A 19,943-nucleotide genomic window follows, 5' to 3' on the forward strand; every position below is an offset into this window, starting at 1 on the left:
ACTCCCTTTTTTGGCCATGTTGAGACCAAGGACAAAAGACAGTAATTACCAAGAAGTACCATTTCAAATATACAAAGTAACTTCCATTAAGATCCAAGCTACACATCCATAGGACTCTATAGCACTGAGCCATGACAATTAATGTATGAATTGTACAGTTTTGATTCACTTCCTGATGCCCATGCTAGCTTGGAGAATTGTAAGGAATTCTGGAAGCTGAAGTCCAAAATTCCTGGAGACCATACCACTGCTCTAAGTCTCCTTCACTGACAACCAGAGTAACACCTTAGCCAAAATGTAGATTCTAATATCTTTTCTTCTCCTGTAGAATTTTGTAACATCTTTATCTTGGTTTCTCAGAATACACCTTCAGGTATGAGACGAAGGATGGAATAGGGATTCCCAAAATCCCAGTTCACCCCGTCAGTTACAATGATGCTGAGATGCTATTACAGTATGTAGATTTTGCTGTCTTTGCCAAAAACAGAGCTGTCTTATACAGATGAGTATCACTTATCTGGCAATGTGATATCCAAAATGCTCCTAAATCCACAAGTATCCACATAGATGGTTGAGATACCGATGCCTTTGCTTTCTCATGACACAAACTGTGTCTCATGTGCAAAATCATTAAAATATTGTGTCTCGATCTTTTAACATATCTTATTGTGCATAATCTCATATTCTGATATTCCAAATTCCAAAAAAAAAAAAAATCTGGAACCAAAAACTCTTCTAGTCTCAAGCATTTTAGATAAGGGATGCTCAATCTGTATTATTATTTTAGAGTGAACTAAAGCCAGTTATTTGCATTAGAGGCCAGTTTTAAAGCCAGTTATTTGCTTTAGAGGATAAATCTAGAATGAGTTTTGGGATGTTCTAATTAAGGCCAGTAAGGACCCTTCCACACAGCCAAACCCAGAATATCAAGACAGAAAACCCCACAATATCTGCTTTGAACCGGGCTATCTGAGTCTCACACTGCCATATAACCCAGTTCAAAGCCAAAAAATATAGGATGTTATTCAGCTGTGTGGAAGGGGCCTAAGTCACACTTAATGAAACCCACACATATAAGACCAGTAGAGAATTGCTGGTTCAGAACATGAAACTCCTGCTTCGCTAGCTTGAAGGTTTCCCATAACTTCCTTGAAGACCAATAAAATAAAAATAAAACTCATTATGTGAGGCTGTTCCCCTACAGTTCCTTTTGAAGGAAAACACCACTATCATTGGGGTAATGGTAGTTATTAGCTACAAAGATATACTGTATATGGGTCTGATGCATGTTATCTGAAGGATTGTACTCTTCCCAAATGGGTCTGCCTGTGTTTTGAGATCTTCTGGGGAGGCTCTTCTCTCTGTCCCATCACAATCACAGGTCCATTTAGTAGGAAGACAGGAGAGGCCTTTTTGATGGCTGTTTTCCAAATCTGGGACTCTTTTCCAATAGAGGTTAAACTGCATTGTTTTTACTATCCTTCTGTAATCACAAAACCCTTCCCGTTCATAGGCTTTCATAGGCTGTATCTACACTGTAGAATTAATGCAGTTTGACACCACTTTGGACACCATGATTCAATGTGATGGAATTATGAAAATTTTAGTTTACAAGGTCTATCACAGGCATCAGCAAACTTCGCCCCTCCAAGTGTTTTGGACTTCAACTCCCACAATTCCTACTGGCTGTTAGGAATTGTGGGAGTTGAAGTCCAAAACACCTTGAGGGCCAAAGTTTGCCCATGTCCAGTCCATCACCTTCTCTGCCAAAGAGTGCTGACGGTGTCAAGCTGCATTAATTCTGCTGTGTAGATCTATGTTTGTTGTTTTTCTTTGTAACAGTCATGCTGTTAGCTGCCTTGGATTCTAACTGTTTCATTATATTTTTAATTTTTCCTATGATGTTTTACTATATCTGTTTTAATTTTTCAAAACTGTCTTGAATCACTGACAGGGAAGACAGATGGAGGTTAGAATGGTGAGGAAGTAATGTCTGCAATCTTAGGGAGAATCTCACGCTTTGCAGAAATAGTTTAAAAAGCAAGGCATCTCTTTTGCAAAGTGGCCCTGATGAAGTCAAGAGAGTGCAATGAACAAAGAGAGATTTGTGAGGAATGGTGTACCATTCATGGCTGGTTAATTGTTTTTCCATTCTGAGCCCCAAAATCAGTCAGTCAGCATTTTATGTTCACTGTCCCTTCTCATTTCATTGGGATGTCTTCATTTTCTTTAGGTCTTTTTCTCCCTCTAAACATTGTTTTCTACTTTCCAAACCTTGAGCTTCCCTCTTACTTGAGTCCACTTTCTTGTGCAGACGTGGTGCCGTAATTGGTGCTCTGACATACCTGAATGTCAGAAGTAAAGGGAATTGTATCTAATTGCAAGCTTCCTGTAAGCAACCCATAATGAAATGTTGGCTCTTTCCCAACTTCTAATTTAGGAAACAGTGTATTAAGGGGTGGGAACTGTTTGTGTGAAATGACCTCACAAATATTGTTGGCTTGGATTTTACTGACACAGGTTCATGGGAGGGTCCAAAGCTCCGGATGAGACTTGGAAGGGAAATCTGAATGTGTCCTATAATGTCGGGCCTGGGTTCTCAGGTACCTACTCTACAAGGTCAGTTGGATCACTTCTGCTGTCTTGCTACATACATGAACCATGGATGTTATTGAAGATTAAAACTACCATTATTTTCTAGAAAGGCTCCTGAATTTATGTACTAGTCTTTGCTAAAGATTAATCATTGACTCAGTTGCTGAACAGAAGGTTAACTCATCTATAAATTCTACGGATTCAAGATGAGTCTATGATGGCCAATAATTCTGGGGCCAGTCCAGAACAGAAACGCTCTGGACATGCCATGAAGGTGGCCAAACCCATCCTCTTGAGATGATGGATGGTGCAGCTGGGCCAAGACTGTGTTACCTCACCTACCTCATTATTCCTACTCTTAGCTGGCCACAGAGCTCTTTCTGTGTGAACTCCTAGCTGTGGTGGGCACCCCATGCTGACATTAATAGAGATGACTGCACAATTGGGAAGAAGGCAGGAGTACTAAGGCTGGCTGGGAGTGATAATGATGGCATCAGGGACATGAACCATATCTCTTTCCCTCTGTTGATAAGGACATGGCTATGGTGTCTTGTGTGGATACTGGGCAAGTCCACATCAGACCTAATCCAGTTGTCATCACGGCTCCAAAATTGCGGAATGCTCCAGAATTTCAAACAAACTCCAGAGCATCCCCCGAGTGTCTGAAGTGGGGGCAAAATCAGATTAACCTAGTATAAGATACTCACTGGAAGTGCAAGAACATTGTGAAGACAGCTAGGAGTTAATTCAGGCTGAGTCTGGGTTTTCATGCCTATGTAGATGAGCCTTCAGTAAGAAGAGATGTGAAGTGAATGATCTGTTTTTCCAAGGAAAATTTCCCACACCACATATCAGCTTTGTTGGGCCTTGCTGCAGGAGAGACCCTGAGGCCAGAGCATTGGTTATCCAGCTTTGCTGTCTTGCTCAGCCCTCGGCTTACCCACGAGGAGACCTGCAGCCACACCCTCATTCCAGCCAGTTGACCCAGAAGCCTCCAAAAGTGAACATAAAACATCTGACCTAGAGGCCTGGGGAGAGCTTTATTGGGTCTTGCTGCAGGAGAGACCCTGGGGCCAGAGCATTTGTTATCCAGCTTTGCTGTCTTGCTCAGCCCTGGGCTTACCCACGAGGAGACCTGCAGCCACACCCTCATTCCAGCCAGCTGAACCAGAAGCCTCCAAAAGAGAACATAAAAGGTCTGACCTAGAGGCGTGGGAGAGCTTTATTGGTCTCTGCTGCAGGAGAGACCCTGGGGCCAGAGCATTTGGTATCCAGCTTTGTTGTCCTGCCCAGCCTGGGGCTTACACATGAGGAACCTGAAGCCACATTCTCATTCCACCTTAGCACTCCTGCACTTTAAGGTCTTGCTTAAATTGTGGCACCTGTACCCTAGTCCTTTAGCCTTCTAGACTAGTACCTTATATCTCCTTACCCCATGGTAATAATGCATAAGACCACTTTTACTAGCAGGCTTTTGTTTGCCCTGGGGGGAGAGTGATTGGGAAACTATGTTTTAATTTGTTTTATTGCATTTATATGTTTTAACTGTTTCAGAATTGTATATGTTATATTTATTATTTGTACATATAATGAGGCATTGAATTTTGCCACAATCTGTAAGCCGCTCTGAGTCCCCTTCTGGGTGAGAAGAGCAGGGTAAAAATACAGCAAATAAATAAATATCATACCCTTCGACATATCACAGATGAAAACAGGGACATGTGTGGCCACTGGCTAGGCAACATCAGAGTGGGAATTGCAGCCCAATACTTGCATAGTCCATTTGATGTGATAGCTTAGCCTAGATTACTCTGCAAGTAGCAGTGTAAACATGGACCCAGTGTCTACAGTGGTTTGAACATTGGTCTATGACTCTGGAGAACTATGGTCAAATTACTACTTGACCATGAAACCCACTGGATCGTCTTGGGAAAGTCATACTCTCTAAGCTTCAGAGGAAGACACTGACTACCTGCTGCAATGCAGCCTGAGCCCTGCCACATGCACCATAGAGGACCTTCTTGCAGCAACACCCGAGGCACTCCAAGTGGCCAGATACTGGTCAAAGGACATTTAATCAACTACCAAACTCACAAATTGTGTATTCTGTCTGTTTGTTTGTTCTGTTAGAAATGTAATATAATATGACTGGTTGTCCTGACGCGACAAATAAATAGAGGAAGACAATGGCAAACCTCTTCTGAATATATCTGACTAAGCATATGAGGGTTCAAACCACTGTTCAGTCATGGACACCTTTGCCTTTTCTGTCTCTACAAAAGACAGCAAAGGCAAACCTACCTTCTCTCCTTAGCAGTAGCACCAAACGTGTTCCATGTAATAACTAGTGCATCACTTGCTATTATTTATCTGTTGAATCTGGTGAGCTTGGTTAACTTTCATGTGGTTTTTCACACATTATTTTCCCCTATTTTCATCTTTAGAAAAGTCCAAATGCACATTCATACTGTCAATCAGATTACGCGAATATACAATGTTATTGGGACGATTAAAGGAGCTATTGAACCTGGTGAGTAATACTGATTTTGATGTGTTCTGAATGTAAAACTGAAATGAATTTGGAAATGACAGAAGTCCCACTCCCAATTGACTCTTTGTTCCCCTTAGATGACCTTTTGACAGTATGGGACATGAATGTGGGCTACTGTCATATCATGGTTAGAGGCCTAAGATGAATAAACTGGTTAAGTGTTGCAGTCTTTCTACAATTTTTTGGAAGGAGCACAGAGATTTAATTCCTTTAGCTATCTTGAATATTAACTGTGGTTGCATCTACACTGTTATGGAGCCCTGAATGGCACAATGGGTTTAACCCTTGTGCCAACAGGACTGAAGACTGACAGGTTGGAGGTTAGAATCCGGGGAGAGCGCGGATGAACTCCCTCTGTCAGCTCCAGCTCCCCATGCAGGGAAATGACAGAAGCCTCCTACAAGAATGGTAAAAAACATCAAAACATCCGGTTATCCCCTGGGCAACATCCTTGCAAATGACCAGTTTTCTCACACCAGAAGTGACTTACAGTTTCTCGTCACTCCTGATACACACACACACACATACCTACATTGTTGAATTAATGCAATTTGACACCACTTTAACTGCCATAGCAGAATGTTATGGATCCATGGGAGTTGTTCAAGGTTTTTAGCCTTCTCTGTCAAAGACTGTTGGTGTCTGCCAAATGACAAGTCCCATTATTCCATAGCTTTAAGCCATGGCAGTTAAAGTGGTCCAAATGACCTGCATGCTACAGTGTGGATGTATCCTATGATGAGAAAAATCTTGGTGATGATAATGGAATATTTTTATGCCATCTTCTTTGTGTAATAATGTTGTATTTTCTTTTGATTGTTTGATTGTTTTGAATCTCAATATTCTATTTTTATTAAAAAATATATTGCTATGGGTAGCTGGCCTTCCGTATACATAGATTTTCCATTCATGGCTTCAACTGTCCATAGCTTGAAAATATTAAAGAAAAAAAAACAGCAACAAAAGTAAAGTTTGGTTTTGGAATTTTATATATGGGACTACGCCAATATAAATCATGGCACCTGAATATTTATGGAACCAAATCCCAGTGGACTAAGGGCATACTGTATCTTGTAGCTGTTTCTTTTTTTTATATGTTCAAGATTAAGACATAACTTAAGAGGGTTTTTTTTTTTTAAAAAAAAAGAAAAAAACCAAACCAAATCTTACAAACCATTTCAAGCAGTCTTTAAATGGGTTGCTGTGTGTTTTCATGGCTGCAAGGCCATGTTCCAGAAGCATTATTTCCTGATGTTTTGTCTGCATCTATGGCAGGCATCCTTAGAGGTTGTGAGGTCTGTTGGAATCTATGAAAATGTTTTCCAATAGACCTCACAATGTCTGAGGATGCCTACCATAGATTCAGGCAAAACGACAGGAGAGAATGCTTCTGGAACATGGCCATACAGCCCGGAAAACACATAACAACCCAATAATTCCAGCCATGAAAGCCTTCGACAACACAGTCTTTAAATGAATAAAAGTTTTCTATGGATCTGAACAAGGAAAGAAAAAGCTGACAAATATATTTAGAGTTAGATCCAGCTGTTTGAATTTCTTCCTCTTCCTCTATCTTTTCCCTTAGATAGGTATATCATCTTAGGTGGCCATAGGGACTCTTGGGTGTTTGGTGGCATCGACCCAACCACGGGGGCAGCTGTTCTTCAGGAAGTTGCAAGGAGCTTTGGCAAGATGGTAAAGCAAGGTAAATGAGTAACAAAGAAAACTTGAAATAGATTGAAGAGATATTTTATAAAATATGAAATTGACTGTATTTATTTATATATTGGGCCCCTGGTGGGTTAAACCGCTGAGCTGCTGGACTTGTTAACTGAAAGGTTGGCAATTCGAATCTGGGAGTGGGGTGATCTCTCACTGTTAGACACAGCTTCTGTCAACCTAGCAGTTTGAAAACATGCAAATGTGAGTAGAACAATAGGTACTGCTTCTGTGGGAAGGGAATGGTGCAGTCCTGCTGGACACATGACCTAGGAGGTGTCTACGGGCAATGTCGGCTCTTTGGCTGAGAAATTGAGTCGGACACAACTAGACTTAATGTCAGGGAAAACCTATACCTTTTTATTTCTTATTTATTTATTTACTGTATTTATTCCTTGCCCTTCTCACCCTGACAGGGACTCAGAGCAGCTTAGAATGAAACAAAACATATACATAGAAAGAAACAAAACATATTTATTAAAACCAGAAAGTTAAAAAATCTCAATCTTAAAACCAAATAATTAAAACCACGCAATCCACAGGCATATTCCAGTAGCCATTCCAGTTGTAAATTGCACTATTCCATATTCACTTATTGCACTGAGGACTACTGTCCAAAGGCTTGGTCCCACATCCACGTTTTCCAATTATTCCTGAAGGTTAAGGGAGAGGGAGCTGATCTAATTTCACTGGAGAGAGAGTTCCATAGCCAAGGGGCCACCTCTGAAAAGGCACTGTTTCTCGTCCCCACCAGTCACAACTGCAAAGGAGGTGGGATCGAGAGCAGGACCTCCCCAGAAGTACTGTACAGAGATTCTCTTGGTCAAAGTTTGTCTAAAACATTCCCAGTTACGGCAATTTGATGCTATTTTAATAACCATAGCTTCATCCTACAGCAGTGGTTCTCAACCTTTGGGTCCCCAGGTGTTTTGGCCTACAACTCCCAGAAATCCCAGCCAGTTTTCCAGCTGTTAGGATTTCTGGGAGATGAAGACAAAAACATCTGGGAGCCCACAAGTTGAGAACCACTGTCTTACAGAATTCAAGGTTCTGTAGCTTGGTGAGGTATTAAACATTTTGTTAGAGAACTCTATTACTCTTGCTAAGGGAAGTTAATTCACTTTAGCAGAGAACTCCAAGTCTCTTAGGAAGCTCCAAATCCCAAAATTCTATAAAAAGAAGCCATGACTGTTGAAATGGTATTGAACAATGAACATGCTCTAACCTAGGAGATTCCTGTTTAAAGCAGCACTTCCATAGCTTAATGAAAACATGCTGTACAGATGTCCCCTGCTTTTCAATGACTTGTGTTTTGTTGTTCTCCTTTATTTTGACAGCTCTAAATTATAGCCATATTCCATACTTTTGATTTCTAGTCTCCTTTTTTGACTATTGTTGCTGCCTTTTTTGCATGCTGGGTTGACTCAGTGCCATCTAGTGTTTAGTCTTGCATTGGCAAGAAAACCTAGATTCCACTTTTCAACTAACTCATCACAGAAGTGGAGCTTTCCTGTACATATACCAGGTGTGGCTAATCATATAGGCTTTGAAATTGGCAGGGAAGACCCTTCTCTCAGTCCTACCACCGTCTCAAGTGCAGTTGATGGTGACAAGAAATAGGGCCTACTCTGTAGTGGCTCCCCAGCTCTGGAATACTCTCCCAAAAGAGATTAGGTTAGCCCCCACCCTTGAATTCTTCCAGTCCGGCCCAAAAAACATGGATTTTTAAGCAGGCTTTTGGCCTTAAGTAGGCTGAAATGGGCCCATATGAGGTTGACACTCTGGCACTTCAGTTGTGAATTGATGGCAGCTAGTTTTAACTACAGAAGACCTGCATTTTTAAATTGTATTGCTTTATTTTATGTGTTGTTTTTATAATTTTTATATGATACTATTTTATACTCATGTATCGTTTTATATTATATGCTGTACTTGGAGTGCCTTGTAAGCTGCCCCGAGTCCCTTTTGGGAGATGGTGATGCTGATGATGATGATGATGATGATTATTATTATTATACCATATTTAGACTAAGAGTATGATTTCAGTAATAACCTTTTTGTAGTTTTGTTACTATCAGTGTCGGAAGCGTTGACCGGATGTTCAAATATCTGATTTTGCTTATATTATTTATTTTCTTTTTTGGATAGCTTTATTACTCAATAAAATGATATAATTTACTCAGCAAACATACCTTTGTCCAATGAACTTATCTGAAACTTAATATTAAATCCATGAATATAAACAAAAAGTTATCTGAGGAAGCAATGGCGTTATTGCACAAACAAGACAATCGGAAATAGATACCTCTACAGAATTGTTCAAGGATAGGTCTTTAAATGCTCCAGGCAATTGTATTAAAATTTAAAGATCATTTTAAGATGAATTCAGGCTGAAATGTTATTCCTATTTATCTAACAGTAAGCAGCATTACATATAAGTTTGAATCCTCAAGTCATCTTGGGAAAATGATCACCTTAAATTCTATTGGTGAATGAAGACCTAAAAGGAAAAAAAAAACAATTGTTTGATTTATCTAGGTTGGAGACCTAGAAGAACTATCATTTTTGCCAGCTGGGATGCAGAGGAATTTGGGTTATTAGGTTCAACAGAATGGGCAGAGGTAAGTAAATGCCCTTGCCCAAAATATGTTTAATGCTCAGTAAAGACTATATTTCCCCATAGTCAAGACTGGCCTTACTGTTTGATATTGCCTGTTATCACCTTGATAATTCCTGTACTACTACAACAACTACTACTATTATTATTACTAGCCGTCCCCTGCTGTAGCCCACATGGGGGTTCTGTATGGGAGGCTTGGCCCAATTCTATCGTTGGTGGGTTTCAGAATGCTGTGATTATTGGTGAACTATAAATCCCAGCAACTACAACTCCCAAATGTCAAGAATCTATTTTCGCCAAACTCCACCAGTGTTCACATTTGGGCATATTGAGTCTTCATGTCAAGTTTGGTCCAGACTCATCATTGTTTGAGTCCACAGTGATCTCTGGATGTAGGTGAACTACAAATCCAAAACCAAAGGACACTGCCCACCAAACCCTTCCAGTATTTTCTGTTGGTCATGGGAGAACAGTGTGCCAAGTTTGGTTCAATTCCATTGTTGGTGGGTTTCAGAATGCTCTTTGATTGTAGGTGAACTATAAAACCCAGAAACTACAACTCCCAAATGACAAAATCATTTTTTGAGTGAAGGACGTACATTGGGTTGTTAGGTGTCTTGTGTCCAAATTTGGTATCAATTCGTCCAGTGGTTTTTGAGTTCTGTTAATACCACAAACGAACATTACATTTTTATTTATATAGATGATGATGATGATGATGATGATGATGATGATGATGATGATGATGATGATTGCCTTTGTAGGAGAATGCCAAGATTCTTCAGGCAAGAGCTGTGGCTTACATCAACACAGATTCTTCTATCGAAGGTGAATGTTCTTTGACTACCTCTGAAGAACTGCAAATTATGGGTTTCAGTTCTGTAAGGCTAACATTTGGAGAGATTGTGAGTCTTGCTGCTTAGCTAATTCAAGTGAAGCTTTGACTGCTCATATAAATGGCCTTCTTGTGCATTCTTAGTTGCTCACCTGGGATGTTGAAGAGTTGTGTCAAGATGAACAGCTATCAGATCTTTTGTAATTTGAATAAAATTCATGAAATCATAAAGGTTGGGAGGAATTATTTATTTATTTCCTATATTTCTACCCTGCCCTTCTCGCCCCTGAGGGGAGACTCAGGGCGACTGGAGCTATCAGTTCCAACACAAAAAAAAAATACTTTGAGAGATATCCATCCAAACGCAGATTAAATACCTTCAAAGACAGAGAATCCATCACCACCCAAGTCACTCTATTACATCGTTGAATGGTTCTTGCAGCAAAAAAAATAGGAAGTTCTTCCTAAAGTTTAGGTAGAATCTTTTTGTTCTTTTTTGTAACTTGAATCCATTGGTTCATATTCTCTGGAGAGGCAGAAAGGAAGCTCATTCAAGATAAAGGAGTTATCTTTCAAGATCTCCTTACGTCCCAGAAGATTTACAATGCATGGTTGGTAGACTAAAAAAGAATGGCCCATTAGTGTCAAAAGAAAGCAACTCCTATCTATGTTTTGATTTTAGGCAACTACACATTAAGAGTTGACTGCACTCCCCTTCTCAATCAGTTGGTGTATAATCTGACAAAAGAGGTACAACTAGTCTAGTTCATCTCTTCTTCCTGCTCTTTTTCCTCCTAGCTTTCTTCTGATTTTTCTTGTGGTCTAGAAAAAGGCAAATCTTGCATCACTACTTGTCCAAGAGAGATGTGTGTATAGAAAATATTTTCGATAAGGGCCTTCAAACTCATTGTTGCAGCCTGGTCCTAAACATATTGCCTCTTTCTAAAGTGTGGTTAGAATGGCTCCTGGAGTGCTGAACGATAGAGCTGTGCAAAGCTTCAGAGGTCTGTTTTGTCATTTGGAGATTTGTATGATTTGTTATTACAAATCTCTGAATTACTAATCATAACAGGACCCCTCTGAAGCATGATGAAAAGAAATGGAAGCCCCAGCAACTTTTGGAGTGATAAGTAATTTCAAGCTGTGTTTTTTGAAAAAAACAACAACCCCGTTTTAAATTCCTAAAATTTAGCAAATGAATTGAAACTTTGCATGATTGATGCCTGTCTATGTTATCCCATTGTGCAGAAAGAAATTCAAGGGGATATCTCTTTTAGGTTTAAAAAAATACATTTGTAACAAGCTTTTAAAATTTCCTTAAAATTGGTGGATGATCAAATGTTCTGAAACTTGGTAGGCTTAAAATTGTAAATGATACCTACAAACATGCCATGTTTCATCCTAATAGTCGTAAAAACAATGAAGAAATGAGCCTTGAAATTTTCCCCATTGCTGCTAATGGAACAAATCTTAATGAAACAATTACGAAGCTTTACAGTTTTGGATTACGAAATGAAACGGGACTCCTCTGAATCTTTACAAAATGAAGTGGGGGCCATCTGAATCTCCAAAACAAATTACTAATTGGATTTCATCCGTTTCACACATCTCTGCTGAGCGGCATATTATACTTGTGTGTAAGCAATGAGCAATGACATTTTGAAAACATAAACAGCTGCCTTGGGGTCATATAGCAGATTCAGGGTCTCAGCCTTCCTCTCAATTCTGGTTGAAGTTTTCTATTTGACTACGATTGGTAGTTGTGATGGGTTTAATTTCCAGGCATCGTAATACTGAATATGCTGTTCCTCTGCTTCAACACTGTGCATTAATTGCTTTCATACCATTACAGTCACATACAATGTGTGCCTAAAGTACACATCGAACAAATGATGGGCTTGGGGCAGCATGATGGTCTTCATAGCCACTCCCACTTGGTTGCATGGTTTTTACTCTTGCTCTTTAATATTAACACTTTGGGCATGGGTATCTGCAGGTGATGGGTGTCAGTGTGGTGTGGCTGTTTTAATTTCGGACTATGGATCTGGAATCCAGGATTCGAATCCCCATTCATCCATGGAAGTCTACTAGAGGGCCTTGGGCAAGTCACACTCTCTCATTCTTGGAGGCAAAAGAAAACCTCCATCTGAGCAGCTCTTGCCAAGGAAACCCTATAATATGACTTGAAGGCACACAAGGACAAAAAATCTGCAAGTTAAGCCTAAGAGGTAGCATAATAATATGGTATTTGTATATCTGGGTATGGTGATAATCTTTCCAGCATATTTTTTCTCTCTCCAGATCTCAAGCCCTGATGAAGGATATGAAGGGAAATCTCTCTATCAAAGCTGGATTGAGAAAGATCCATCTCCACAAAATAGGGATCTCCCTAGGTAAGATACTTCCTTGTCCAGTTCTGTTGGTGTAAAGATAAATTTTGATGATCAGCCCGTCATGACAACCACCATAGCCCTCCAGAAAAGTGGAAAACCTTCAGTTCATGTTACAATGCACACCAACACATACGAGTTCCAGAAAGTTTTTCATCTTCACTAGGAATAGGTATTTTGCTAATGGTTCTTGATTTTCCATTAATGATTTTTCCATAGCAGGAGTATTGTGAAGTGAATGCTTCTTGGTTGCCTATTTATAACCAAATTACAAAACAGCCATTTTAGTGTAATGGTTTAAGACTTTTGAAACTGAGGTTTGAATCCCTGCTCAGCCATGGAAACCTACTGTACGACCTTGGGCAAGTCACAATACCTCAGAATCAAAGAATGGCGAAAGCAAATCCTCTCTGAACAATACATGCCAAGAAAACCTCATGATAGATTCCCCATAAATTGGAAGTGACTTGAAGGCACAAAAGTCCAACCAAATTATCTCCAAATACTTTGAAGAATAACAAGGGTAGCTCAAAATCAAATAATGTGTTTTGGAAAGCTTCCTCTGTTCCCTACAAGCTTAGTATGAGGATTAACTGTAAGCTCATAGGGGATGAGTAAGCATAAAGAAAGATGGCCGAAGTCGTCATTGCCCCTGCTAATCCAAAAATCCTAGAATTTTACCATGCAAATCCTGGCTTCAATTAATCATAATCTAATTGAAACATACATGTATATCACGTGGTCACTTGTGGGTATGTGTAAACTGTCAAATTCTAGCAATTCATATCATTTCTCATTACTTCTTTATAAACAATGCTGTTTCATTTAGGCATTCAATATAGTGAAGGTAAACAATAGATGTAAACCAGACTCCTCATTCTAGATACACCTGCTCCCCTCAATTCCCAAGAAAAAGTTATTATTTAGAATCCATAGTCGTTGCTCTTTATCTGTCTGACAGATTTTGGAAATGTGAATACCTGTCTGATATTCGAAGCTAAGCAGGGTAAGCTTTTGATATAATTGGATGGGACACTGCCAGTGGATCCCAAGTATTGTAGGCTATACTTCTATGTGAAGGATCTACAAAAACCACCTTTGAATATTCCTTGTCAAAGAAAACCCTCAAAAATTCATGGAGTTGCCATATGTTGACAGGTGGACTTGAAGGCACGTACATATAAAAGTAGGAGGAGACAGCAAAGCCTAGAGAAGACAATTATGCTGGGGAAAGTAAAAGGAAGAGGGGCTGACCAAGGTCAAGATGGATGGATGGCATCCTTGAATTGACTGGACTGACCTTGAAGGAGCTGGGGGTGGTAACGGCCGACAGGGAGCTCTGGCGTGGGCTGGTCCAAGAGGTCACGAAGAGTCGGAGACGACTGAACGAATGAACAACAATAACAACAACATATAAAAGTAGCCAATTTTAGATCACCTTTGAGCAACCTTCCCATTTTCAAAGGGTGGCCTTCCTGTTCTTGACACCATGCTCCAAAGCTATTTAACTTGGCATTGCAAGAGGTTTAACAGCAGCTTCTTGTGTTTCCCATTCTGGCCAGGATAAACAAACTTGGATCAGGCAGTGATTTTGAAGCTTATTTCCAGCGATTGGGGATTGCGTCAGGAAGAGCACGCTATACTAAGAATAGGGTAAGCTGACCTGCTGATCCAAAATTTGACACCACTATTTGGGGTTTTATTTTTGGAAGGCTGTGATTTTGGAAGGGTATTGAAAGACGACTTCTGTTGCTCTCTGCCTCTGTCCTGGCTCCTCTCATTCTTCCAGCATCCTTTCTTTTAAAGGATGAAGGATTTATTTGTCTGTTTTTCTATATTTCTGTTTTGTCTCCCAGACTACAAAGTATGCAGACAGTGCTATTTTCTGCACAAAACTGCCTATGAATTTTACATAGAAGTCCCAAACTGTGATGAGTCTCAGCAAAACTCTTCCCATCCTTTCCTAAAGGAGACTTAAATTAGCAGAATGTGGGTGTATGCTGTTTGTAACTCACTGCCCAGTGAAGGATGTGACAACTTCATGTCTCATTTTGTTTAATCTCTTTGACAGAAAGTGGACAAATTCAGTAACTATCCAGTTTACCACAGCACCTATGAAACCTTTGAGTTGGTTGAGGACTTTTATGACCCTACATTCAAGAAGCAGCTTGCTGTTGCTCAAGTGCGGGCGGCCTTGGTATATGAGCTGGCAGATTCCCAGGTCCTTCCTCTGCATTGTCCAGATTATGCGGAAGCTTTAAGAATCTATGCCAATGGGATCTACAATTTGGCCATGAAACACAAAACACAACTTGAGATGTACAAAGTATCATTTGGTAAGTTTGACTCAAATCCAGATCTGAATTGATGCATTAATTGATTTGAGAGTTGGACTACGTCTCTTGAAATTAGAATCTGATTCCTCAGTTAGCCATGAAATCCACTGGGTGATCTTTGGTGAGTCATATACTCTCAACCCCTGAAAACCCTGTGATAGGATCACCATAGGGTCATTATAAGTCAAAATGATGTGAAGGCACACAACAAAAAATGCTTTATATGATTGCTTACCTGTTCTTGCTTAGGAACAGACAGGGAATTGTAAGCGAAGATCTCATTTGATGATGGTAGAACATACCATTTGACAGGTCCAGGAGTGTGATAGCTTTTATAAGGGTGATTATTCAAAAGAGGTATTTCTGGAGATATTTGCAGCCAATTTGTGGTTCTTTTCATCAGCTAGGTGGAGCTCTGCAGGTGCTGTCGAGCGGTTGCACATTTTAGGAAAACAGTTCAACAGGGAGGTACTAAATACCTCCTTATGCAATTCTGGGCAATCATTACTACGTCATAAGTTGCCAAAAGAGTGCTGTCCATAGAAATGGATGGGGTCTTGTAGACGAGTGCTGGTCAAAGTAGTGGTTAATGGATAAGTGCTGGTTCCTAAGCCATATTCTATTGGTCCTGGTTCAGTTTCCAGGGGAAAATGGAACAATTTCATGTAATGTGTATAAATGTATAATAAGTCTCTACCACATTGGATAGCTTCAAAAGCATTGCTGTAGACTAGTGATTCTCAAACTCTGGTCCTCCAGGTGTTTTGGGTTTCAACTTTCAGCAGTCTCATCATTTTGTCCAGTTTCAGGGATTGTGGGAGCACCTGGACTATCTGCTATCTACTCTAGTGGTTCTCAACCTGTGGGTCCCCAGATGTTTTGGCCTGCAATTCACAGAAATCCTAACTGCTAAACTGGCTGGGATTTCTAGGAGAAGTAGGCCAAAACACCTGGGAACCCACAGGTTGAGAACCACTGATCTACTCCAAGCTCTGCTCAAGGTAAGAGAAGAATCACCCAATGGAAGATTCTCCAGCTTCAAGCAGAAACTTTGTTTGGATTGAGGGAGAATTCACCACCCCCATTCAAACATATATTATAGTAGAGAGAAAAATCCCACCATAATTCTGATCAGAACCCAAAAATCTGATATGTACAGGACTGGTCCTATCCATTGGTAGATTGAGAAAGTTACTTTTAATTACAGATGGTATAGAAAAGAGAATTGCAACAAGAAATCTTGGGGGCAGAGTCAAGGTAGATTTTTAGCTTATCATGTATTTCACAGACACCAAAATATCTTTGGCTGATCCAATATAATTATTTCCCTCGTTTGCTACATACTATCAGGATTCCATATGATGTTTCCAGGACAGTTAAAGTGGAATCACAGTTCTTTATCTATAATGTGGAAGCACCTGAGATGCTGAATATTGAACCTGGAATTCTTTGCATTGTCAAATGTAGGTCTGACTCTTTGCAGAAGCAAACATTTTATTTTTCTTGATCTGCATTTGCAGCTCCCCTCTTTTCTGCAGTGTCTAATTTTACAGATGAAGCAATGGATTTTCACTACAGATTGTTACAGCTTGATAAAAACGAGTAAGGTTCTTTCTTTTTTATTTTGAGAAAAAAGTGTTGTTTTGCCAACGGGAGACATTTGTGTTCTAAATTTAAGTAAATATACTTCAAGGCTAATTATTTATTTGGATCCATGTTATATATTTGGTTGTTTCTATAACAACACTACAGAGTAATGTGAACAAAAGGGACCTTATTTATAAGGGAAAAATTTTCAACCAAAGTTAAGAAAGATAGGGCAGAAGCAGGCTTAGAGCTGAATATTAAGAAAGCAAAAATAACAAGCACAGACAGATGTTAAATACAGCAGAATAAGGCTACAATATGTGACCAAGGCTGTTGAACCAAGACCCTTTGGAAGTCTCACATTCATAGAATTGCTGTAAGTCAAATCTGAGTTGATGACATGTAACAACAATAAGAAGCAACTAAGGTTGCAATTCTATGCCTACTTACTTGAGGATCATTTCCATTCAAGTCCATGGGACATCTCAGTAAACATGTGCAGGACTGAACGTCGTGGCAAATTTAATATGGTTTTAAAATTGAGTATCTTTGTAGCTTGAAATGTGAACAGCACATGCAATCAAGCCATGTGTAGTTTGGTGAAGTATTAAGAGTGTTCTGGTTAAGAATTCTAAATGCTCCTTCCCAAACCACAAATCCCAGGATTCCTTAGAACAAAATCATAGAGGTTAAAATGGAACCATAGTGCTATAATTGTGTAATATGAATGGTCCCCACAATTTTGGAGGGGTAAGTGGTTCTAGAACCATTTGAAAAAGATTCACTTAGACTAGATGTTACTTAACATCTTTTGCTTTTTGTGTACCCATCAAAACTAATAAAGTGTCTTCCATATGTGATGTTTGATGTGCTTCTGTCATATCCATCTCTTATAGGCCCATAGCCATGAGGAGCATGAATGATCAGCTGATGCTTCTTGAGAGATCTTTCATTGATCCTCTTGGTTTGCCAGGCAGGCAGTTTTACAGGTAAGCCATCAAAGTAGAGGGAAGTTTAATTTATAAAGCCATCCTATTACCATAGCCTACATTTTGCGAAGGACACAAAATGTCGTTGGGAGGATTCCTCCTTGGGAGTGCTTATTCCCCCCCCCCCCCCCCTATTCTGTAACTACTTTGATGCAACTAAAGCTAAAGAAAGGTTTTTTTTTTCTTAACATTTGAGTGGAATCTCTTTTCCTGCAATTTGAATCCATTCGTTCGTGATGCAGTTTGGAGCAGTAGACAAATAGCTTACTCCATCTTCAACATGAAAGCCCTCCAAATATTTAGAGAAGGCTGTCTGGAAAATATTTAAAGATGACAGCCACCTTTAAATATTTGGAAGGCTATCATGTTGAAGATAGAAGATGAACACACCCCCTCACCTAAGTCACTCCTAGAACTTTATTTCCTGGCTTTGTGCCATTTTGGTTGCCTTCCCCTGGACACTTCCTAGGTTGTGAATAACTTCCTTGAATGGTAATGCTGAGAACTGGATGTAATATTCCAGATGGAACATGTCTAAAGCAGATACAGTATTATTACTTTCCTTAGCCTGGACACCATACTCCTATTGATGCAGTCTAGAATTTTGTTGGTCTTTCTTAGCCACCATAATACACTATTTACTAATGTTTCTAGCTCAGTCTACTAAGATCCCTAGATCTTTTTCAAAGACACCATTGTCAAGATCAGTGTGACCCATCCTATATATTTGTGCATTTTGTTTTTCCTACCTAAACATGATCTCTACACTCATTTTACATCACACTAGAACAGACTCATTGTATCATTTTTAATGGGCAACACATAGGCAAAGCTCATTGATTTAAATTTGTCTATTGCAGTTGGAAAGTACTATAGGACCCAAGCCTTTGTTTTTCAATATTTCTCAATATTTCCCAAAGAAAGTTTGCTAAAGGGTCCTATAGGAACTTTACAATTGCTTTCTTTGCAAAAACTTTATTTTTATCTTGTATCCCTTTTACTTCACAGACACATCATATTTGCTCCAAGCAGTCACAACAAGTATGCAGGAGAGTCCTTCCCTGGGATCTACGATGCTATGTTTGACATTGATAGCAGAAAAGACCAAAATAAAGCTTGGGATGAAGTCAAGAGGCAGATTTCCATTGCAGCCTTCACAGTGCAGGCTGCTGCAGGGACATTAAAAGCTGTGATCTAGAATAGGAATATTTCAGAGATGCACTATTTGAACTCCACAACTAGGAAAAAGACCATTCTACAAGCATAAGGAATTTTCAACAAAACTACATACTACTACATATCTCATGGATGTGGATTGTGTGAATGCTGGTGCTCAACACCATGCCTATGTTGACTGCAACTGAAAGGACCAAGACATGGACATCTCCAGCCCATCTCCTTTCAGATATCAGCCAGCAAGCCCACATCTTAAATCAAGAAATAGCTTCTTAAGATCTACAGAGATACTCACAGGAACCCATCCTCTGGAGACCCACATGTTCTTTATCTCGTTCCAATTTTTTTTTGTACAAATAAGGAATATCTACAAAGTTTGACCATAAACTCCTTCCGTTCTACTTTCCTACCTTTGGTTTCAAATGTGATGGTCAGTTTCCAGGAGAAACTAGACTAGTTTACTTCTGAAGACAGATTTCTTTTAGCTAATCCAACTATTTGCTTCTGATTATCTTCACTGAATGCTATTGCTTATGAAGAAAACAAGTTCTTTATTCTATGACAGCATGTATAATAGTTACTTGAGGGCCGCAGCAAGGAAGGCTTGGTTTAATATCTGATAATAATTTCGTAAAAAAGGATATTGGATTCTTAGAATAAGGTCTTTTAATCTAAATCACCAGGTTCAACCACTATAATGCCACTCCCCTAAGGGTCAGTGCTAGCCTACTATAAAGATAGGAATTATCTGCATTACGGAGTTATAGATATGCCATCTTCGGACATAGTATTGGCATGCTGGTGTCAACACACCCAGTCGTGTGTGTTGATTAAAAGCACCATGTAACAATAGTAGTGATCAGCTTCCCCCTGCTCACAAATGTCATGCTTCAGCTAGCAAGTTGTCAAATGCTTCATCTTCTCAATCCCCTCTGAAAGTTGTGATTTAAGATCTGTGTTTAAGATCTGTGTACTAGAATTGAGATACTGGGTTCTGCAAATCTGCACTCACCCATGTTACCTCTTGGCCTTATCTACCTCAAAGAGATAGGTTTGTTAGCTTGTTTTAATAGAGAAAAGGGATGCCGTAATACCTTTGAGACGAACTGAAAGGAAGTAGCCCGATCTTTTGTAGGCTGAGTCTA

At 39.6% G+C, this 19,943-nt stretch overlaps 1 protein-coding gene across 4 annotated transcripts in view; it reads left to right on the plus strand.

The window, feature by feature from the left end:
* The window catches only part of NAALAD2 (N-acetylated alpha-linked acidic dipeptidase 2), a 41,841-nt gene extending 22,018 nt beyond the window's left edge, over positions 1-19,823 (plus strand). For 3 of the 4 annotated variants that reach the window (XM_067466514.1, XM_067466515.1, XM_067466517.1), the window contains 13 exons: positions 361-454; positions 2,521-2,619; positions 5,040-5,125; positions 6,732-6,851; positions 9,404-9,486; positions 10,250-10,313; positions 11,003-11,070; positions 12,622-12,713; positions 14,273-14,363; positions 14,782-15,046; positions 16,567-16,648; positions 17,530-17,622; positions 18,631-19,823. In XM_067466514.1, the coding sequence (XP_067322615.1) occupies positions 361-454; positions 2,521-2,619; positions 5,040-5,125; positions 6,732-6,851; positions 9,404-9,486; positions 10,250-10,313; positions 11,003-11,070; positions 12,622-12,713; positions 14,273-14,363; positions 14,782-15,046; positions 16,567-16,648; positions 17,530-17,622; positions 18,631-18,820 (1,427 nt within the window). In that variant the 3' untranslated portion in view covers positions 18,821-19,823. The remainder of the gene's footprint in view (positions 1-360; positions 455-2,520; positions 2,620-5,039; positions 5,126-6,731; positions 6,852-9,403; positions 9,487-10,249; positions 10,314-11,002; positions 11,071-12,621; positions 12,714-14,272; positions 14,364-14,781; positions 15,047-16,566; positions 16,649-17,529; positions 17,623-18,630) is intronic. The other variant, XM_067466516.1, reaches the window with a different exon arrangement.
* The last annotated feature ends 120 nt before the right edge of the window (positions 19,824-19,943 follow it).

Source organism: Anolis sagrei, chromosome 3, assembly GCF_037176765.1.
Source record: "Anolis sagrei isolate rAnoSag1 chromosome 3, rAnoSag1.mat, whole genome shotgun sequence".
In the NCBI taxonomy this organism is placed as follows: domain Eukaryota; kingdom Metazoa; phylum Chordata; class Lepidosauria; order Squamata; family Dactyloidae; genus Anolis; species Anolis sagrei.